The sequence below is a fragment of the Tribolium madens genome, unplaced genomic scaffold, assembly GCF_015345945.1.
Source record: "Tribolium madens isolate multiple individuals breed KSU strain unplaced genomic scaffold, Tmad_KSU_1.1 Scaffold_3;HRSCAF=73;Tcas5.2_LG2, whole genome shotgun sequence".
Classification (NCBI taxonomy): Eukaryota; Metazoa; Arthropoda; class Insecta; order Coleoptera; family Tenebrionidae; genus Tribolium; species Tribolium madens.
Window position 1 is genome coordinate 11,235,340 of NW_025401006.1, and position 7,242 is coordinate 11,242,581.

A 7,242-nucleotide genomic window follows, 5' to 3' on the forward strand; every position below is an offset into this window, starting at 1 on the left:
ACAGTGCGGTCTCGTCAAAAACTGTTGCTTCCAATAATTTTTTCCATGAAAACAAACAATTAAAGTTATTTTACAAACACAATTTGTTATAAGTCATTTAAAATAAACGGAATGCTTGCAATATAAAAGTCAATATATTTATTTTAATGATTGTGGTTGGGTAACTTGTGCACGCCACTGTCACTTTACATAATCCGTCAGTGACATTTCTAGGGACATTTAGTGACAAGCAAAACAGTAAACGTAGTTGCTAAAAGTTAATAAATATTAGAATATTATTTATTATGATATCATAAGGGTAGGGCAAGTCTGATTATGTGTTACAACAACACATGAAAAATCCCACGCATGGTTTACAATGGGTTAGTATGGATTTTTCACATTATCCTAAATAAAAATGTTAACTTTAAACAATGTTTCAGCAGAAGTGTTAGTAGAACACGACTATATTGCGAAAGAACCCAACGAATTAACAATCACAAGGGGCGATATCATCAAGGATGTGATTAAAAAACAGGGTGGTTGGTGGGAGGGTACATTAAAGGACAAAAAGGGCCTGTTTCCGGATAATTTTGTTAAAGTGTTAGACAAAGACTCTTCGGTAGTGCTAAGGAATAGAAAGGATGCCTCTAGGATAAGGCAGTGTAGGGTTGTGTTTAGCTATAAGCAAGATCACGAAGACGAGCTTAATCTAAACGTGGGTGATGTTATTGATATATTGGGGGAGGAAGAGGAGGGCTGGTGGCGAGGAATCCTCAATGGGAAGGAAGGTGTCTTTCCCTCAAACTTTGTCGAAGAGATTGTGCCTCTTGCTTCCAAACATAATAGCAAGGAGAATTTAACAAACAGTATTAGCAACAATGAAACGCCTCCACCACTTTTTTCTAAACCAAGTAAGTTCACTTTCGACATATCCAACATTCTTTTTTATTATTTGTGATAATAATGGTTTTGTTATCATTTTTATGGTGCACAAAAGGATTTTTTTTGCACGATTTTTAAACCAATTTAGAAATGCTCTTATCTCGGTTTTTACTAATTGTTTTTGMAAAAGTTGGGTTTTGTTCTCTCTGACTAAGATGCTCCATTTCGATATTCATTTGAGTCATATCCTTTTTTTTGGCCTTGATAATTGCTGATTATTTTAATACAGTTTGGGTTATCTCTTCACGATTTTTTAAGTGTTTATCTATTGATTATCACTAACAAAAGTTTTATTTTGTTTAAAAACCATTACTTGGAAATGTGTTAGGTAATGTCCTTGCAGGTAGGATTTTGTGCGAAGTCAAATTCGCCTACAAGGCCCAAAACGACGACGAATTAACCCTCAAAGAAGGCGACCTTGTGACCCTCATCAGCAAAGATGGCCAAGACCCCGGCTGGTGGAAGGGCGAACTCAACGGCGTGGTTGGGGTATTCCCCGATAATTTCGTCACCGTTTTGACATCCACCGGCGATGAAGCCCCTCAAAAAGACGAGAGAAGAGTCAAATCCCTCCTGGAGCCCCATTCCATTAAACATAACACAGTCAGTGCCCAAAGAAAGTCTCTGGAAGCACATAGCGACAAGAACGAAAAACAGGAAAATGAAAATATGTCACACACTAAAACCACTCCACCTCTACCGGGAAAGAAACCCACCGTTCCGCTTAAAAAATCGCCATCGGGGTCGAGTTCATCCGGGGGGATTTTTCAAGGGTTGAAGAAGAAGCTGGTTGATGTGGTGGATGGAGCAACGGGGAGTAAAATTTCGCCGCCTAAACCTGAACCAAGTGAAAGTGGGGTACCGGAAAATGTGTTTGATGATGTGCATAGGAGGCCACTGCTTTCGGATGTGAGAGCAAGCAGACCTAAAGCCCCAGGTATTTACACTTTTCTCTATTCTGATTTTTTTTTTAAGTCAAGTCATAAAAAGCAAACCAAACACAAAATTGTTTCATATTCAGTGTTTTATAAAAACAAAAAAAAAACAAAAATACCAAATAAAATAAGATATCAGGAACATGAAAAAAATGTTAAAAAAATTCTCTGTCAAAAATTTTTGACATTTAACATTTTTTATGTCTATTGCAAGTTATGAGAGTTTAAATTTTGCTCTTTGACTCTATTTATTTCTGTTTCAAAAATAATTATGCTACAGACTGTTTGGAGAGGAAACAAAGAAGCTGTATCCTGAATTGTAATTATGTTTAACGTTATTTCTAGTTTTTATTGACAAAGTTTTTGTACCTTCTCTGAATAATTCTGAAAAAACATTCCTATACAAGATCATCGGTAACAATAGACATAAAAAAATGTCAAATGTCAAAAAATCAATGTCAAAAATTTTTGCCAGATAGAATTTTTTAAACATTTTTTCAATGTTTCTGGTATCTTATCGTACATGGTACTTTTTTGTGTGTTTTTATAAAACGAAAATTAAATTTTTTGTTATTTAAACATTATTCAAAAACTTAAGACCCAGTCATAATTTTTTCTATTTAATCTTCTTATGAATTCTTGTAAATTTGTTTTGTTMAGGTTGGGTTCATTATTATCTATTTGTTCTACATAATTCCTTAATTAGTGCAGTTTTCCTCTTCTAATTTTTTCTTTCTTYTAAGAAGATTTTTTTTATTTTTTTATATTTGAATAAACAATCGAATGGATATGTAAAAATGACTCATGCATAGAAGTACATATCTACATGAAGCGGTTAATCATTTTCGACTTATTTTAGAATAAATGTCAAACCTATTTATTTTATTTTAATGGATTTTTCTTTTAATATACAGTATGTTTCGTTTTAATTGTTACAAATCTCYAGAGGTGATAAAATATTCAATTGTAAGACCAAATTTTCCTATAAACATGTATCAAAAAAGTCAAAATAGTTAAGGTATTTTTTACCCTATATCCCCCAGTTTAAGACACCTCTGATTAAAAATTTCGACATTTGATCTAAGAATTCGTTGAGATGTTTAAAGGTCATTAGCTGTATTAAATTTTGTAATTTCACCTATAAAATATTGGAAAATAGTATATTATTGACCGAGTGAGAAAGTTGGCCATTTCCACTAAAATGAAATTTACGATACGAGCGGAAGACGAGTGGAGTAATCTATCTGAATGGAAATGGTTATTTCTCACGAGTTTAATACTATACTTTTTCTACTCTMAAATAATGACTGTAATATMTTTTATACATATATATTTTTTTCTCGACAGTTGAAGATTGAATAACTTTTTCAATTGAAAACTATTAAGCAAAGTACAAATTCTTTAACATCATTAGAAGAAACTCATTAAAAGCACTCTTTTCAGGGGGCGTAGCTCCTTACATAATATTTTTCCCATGCATGTTTATAGGAAATTGAATCAATCTACTGTTTAAATCTGTGACAACAAAATACAGTAAATAGTAGAAATTTTTGAGGTGATAAGAGAGATAAAAGTTTATTTAAATAAATTGAAATGTTATACATGTTTATCTGAATTTTAACAAAATAATAGAAAATGAAAATGAAACATTATAATGATGCMTATTGCACATACAAATAATGTATTGTTAAATGTAATTTAAAAAAACTTAATCGTAACTTAATCGTAATCTTAATCTTAACTCGTAAACTTAATCGTAAAACTTAATCGTAAGAATTATTTTAAATATAAAACAAAATTTTAGCCTAGGTGCCAAATTTTTAAATATTTTTAGTGTGTGATAATCTTCCTTTTTGGAGTTTTGTAGAACTATAAATTTAGAAGTTTTTAAAACGGTGATTATTTCACTAGATGCGTTTTTAGTGAAACATATTTGAGACTTCAAACAATAATGTTACTTTTATTCTTATTCGTGGTATAATAAAAATTCACAATTGTGCAAACTGCCACGAATTCATATTTTTATGCATGACTTAGCTATCTTGACAGATAAGATTAGAACACATATTTTTATATCAAAGCTAAGTTTAAATTAATAACTGATGCTGGAAAAGTAACATTTGAATTATGGATGACGTGGAAATGAGTGCTGAAGAGTTTTTACAGGACGAATTTTCGTCTCTAGGTGAGAAACATCATTACATTTAAAATCAAGGAAAATAAGATTGAGTAAATTTATTGGAGGCTTCTAATTATCGGAAAACAAGCTTTGATGATAGGTATTAAACCAAAGTGTTTTATTATTATTATTGTTTTAATCAATCAAATATTTCGTATGAAACATCATAATGACTAAGATTTGCATGAGATCACGTCCTAATAATAAACACCATAAAACGAAATCATAGTTGTTTAAATTATACAATTCAGTTTCTATGAATACAAAAATGTAGAAAAAAAAAACATTATTCATAGGAGCGGAGCATCATTTCACTCGTCCTCCTTTTACGTTGAAATTTATTCAAGTGGTCGAGAAGTTATGAAATGCATTTTAATACAGCGTCGTCGCGATCAAGATAAACACCGAAATGTATGTCTTGAACCTTTCCATGAACTTTAAAATTTTATCGCAAAATGAGTGCATTAACCTCTGGTTTCCTGACAAGTGTCTATCGTGGATTTGGCGTGGTTTAATGAATTTGCTTGCAGGAAGGCGGCCCCCTTCCATCATAGGAAAAGACCAGGAACCGGGTCTCATGAACGGAAATAGCGACCATAACATGGAAACCACCTCTGAAACAGCGCACAACGTGAGTTCTAGTTCAGAAGGCGAACCAACTGAGAGCAAACCCAAGCTGCCCGAGTGGGCGAAACATCCGGCTCCATGGCTGGAAGAAATGAAACTCAATCAGGCGAAACGCAGCTCATTTACGCCACCGCAAGACAAGCTCAGATTAACCCCAACGGAGAAGAACGAAGACGAGGTCAAGACAAAGTCGTTCAAGAAGGATCCAAGTCCTGTCGATAAATCTAAGTCAATAGCAGCAAATGCAAGAGTAAAGACACCCACCAACGAATTTCCCGCCATGCGAAATAAACCCAATGTGCCAATACCTAGCAAACCTAATGTAGTTGAGACACCACAAAAGCCGATCACTTTATCTCACACGAAAGTGTCACCTGTCAGTAATAAAACTCCCTCGCCTATGCATAAAATCGAAACGAATCTTCTTGACAGCAGTGCTGGAGGAGATTCCGGTGAAGAAGTGACGTCGAAACAATACGTTGATTTGGAACATAGGATAGCGAAACTTGAAGAGTTGTTTGAAAAGCAACGACAGAATTATGAAGCGGCCATTGAAGAACTTAGAGGGAAATTGCAAATTGAAACGGAGATGAGGATGACACTTCAAGCCAATTTCGAAAAGTTCATACAAGACGGTGCAATTCAACAACTCTAAATTTTTATTTTTGTATTATTTATAGCTAAGTGATCTCTCGCCATTTATATTGTAATGTAGGTGATGCAGCTTAGCGTTTTGATACAAAAACTCAGCGYTTTAATTCCATTCGAATTGTGTTTTTACAGTATTACTTCGTACTTTTGCTAGTTATTTGAAAATACTGCCCGTTAAAAACGAATGATCTTGTATGTCAGAAAGTTACTAAAATTGGTCTATTATACAATTATGCTTTACTAAAGCAATTTGCCTAATTGGGCGACAGAAAGAAAAACAGTTTATTTAAATTATTTTTTTGATAATTTGTATTAAAATTACTAACTTCAGGTTAAGGTATCATTTTTAGAAAAATTTAAATTTTATGACCATAGACACATTTTAGCTTTTTGAAGAGTTCCTACTTTTAAACAACGACTAATTTATTTAAYTTATTTACTCAAAAATTAGGGGTTGCGGGTTATTGTTATTTCTGGAATTGAAAACGTATTTCCATATCTTTGTCTAGTCATTAAAATAATGTGTTACCCAATTTTAAAACGTTAGCACTTGTCTTCCRTGTTTTCACTTAAATGGTGAAATTGGAATTGTGCATATCTTTTTTTCAGTTTTAAGTACAACTATCGATTAAATTGCTGAGTTTATGAGAAATCACGAGAGAGAATTGCAAGATTTATTAAAAAATGAACTAGCTACCGCAATTTTTATATAGCATTTTTACCACATTAGCCTAATTAATTACAGATACATAGGTAGTTGTATGTAAGTATTGAAGAGAATCATTCCATTGCTCAGAGTGAAAATTTCGAATTTTCACTGTATTTATTTATATTTTTTGTTCATCTATTCCATTGTGTATATTTTAATCGTTTTATATATTACGATATGTAGCGGCTTTCGTCAAAAATGTGTATTATTTATTGGCACAATGCGTCATATCAGATTTATTATCAAGTTATTTTTGACGAATTGGCCTGAAACACAACTATTTTGTTAGTGAGTTCTTGTATTTTTTGTATTCTTGTATAATTATTATGAAATAAGTGTTCAAAGGCGGTGATAGGATAATTTTTAAATAACTTAATAAATTGCTAAGTGGATTTGCTTTAATCCTGGTAGCTCAAGACATTTTAGCTCATATTTTGCTACTTCAATAGATTATTCATTTGAGGAATTATATTTTAAAGAGGTATTTATGCAAAGAAGAGATATCTTGTAATAATTTAACATTCCGTAATAATAAACTTAATGTAAATAAAATAAAAAATGAAAAATTGTACTTAGAAATATTGTTGAACAATAACAGTAAATAAAATATTTAAGAAATTGAACGTACTTTGAAGTAACAACTTAACCCCACATTTAACATACTGACCTAGTTTACTAAAACTCCYTAATTGTAATAAATAAGGTTGAAAGGAAATGTGGGCAGGCTTAATTTAGTAACTTGGAGGTTTTAGCTCAGATTAAAAATCAGTTGGGCTTTCTAATAGGATCTCCCGCTTATACGCGAACTCAAAACATTTTTCATAGAAAAGTTTTAGACGGGATTATGAGGATTCAAATGGGGCTTTATGGATTAATCTTCAAGTTATAAACGTACGGTATACTTGGTTGTCTATATTTAGACACTTTTTAAAATACTATTTTTTTTCAACTAAAATTTTACTTTTACTAGAATTTTTTTTCACTGTTAGTTATTATTTAGCATAATCTATCATACCCTAAAATTAAGACTTACCRTGTGTACGTATTAACGGCAATATAAGAGGTAAGCTTAAATGTACCGTAGTGTTGGAAAAAAAATAATTCATTAATAAGTTATCTATGAACTTTTACTTCGAAAAAGTTTAAAACTTTAAAACATTATTAGATAGATAGATATTTTTGAATTTATCGGTAATTTTCTCGATAACTATTTATCG

At 31.8% G+C, this 7,242-nt stretch overlaps 1 protein-coding gene across 4 annotated transcripts; it reads left to right on the top strand.

The window, feature by feature from the left end:
* Positions 1–214: 214 nt before the first annotated feature.
* LOC123007824 (SH3 domain-containing kinase-binding protein 1) lies at positions 215–6,417 on the top strand. Of its 4 annotated transcripts, none has more exons than XM_044403286.1 (4): positions 215–362; positions 423–893; positions 1,253–1,861; positions 4,569–6,417. In XM_044403286.1, the coding sequence occupies exons 1-4, from the start codon at positions 359–361 to the stop codon at positions 5,318–5,320; spliced, it is 1,836 nt and encodes a 611-aa protein (XP_044259221.1). In that variant the 5' UTR covers positions 215–358; the 3' UTR covers positions 5,321–6,417. The 4 variants fall into 4 exon arrangements, with proteins under 4 accessions (XP_044259221.1, XP_044259222.1, XP_044259219.1 ...); XM_044403287.1 differs by having other exon boundaries at positions 426–893; XM_044403284.1 differs by lacking the exon at positions 215–362 and having other exon boundaries at positions 398–893.
* Positions 6,418–7,242: the final 825 nt, after the last annotated feature.

Excerpts from the sequence above, each read along its gene's own strand:
- LOC123007824 (XM_044403284.1), top strand. The coding sequence starts at position 398 with ATGTTAACTTTAAACAATGTTTCAGCAGAAGTGTTAGTAGAACACGAC. Across the intron at positions 894-1,252 it reads ACCACTTTTTTCTAAACCAA|GTAATGTCCTTGCAGGTAGG; the intron begins GTAAGTTCACTT and ends GAAATGTGTTAG. Across the intron at positions 1,862-4,568 it reads AAGCAGACCTAAAGCCCCAG|GAAGGCGGCCCCCTTCCATC; the intron begins GTATTTACACTT and ends ATTTGCTTGCAG.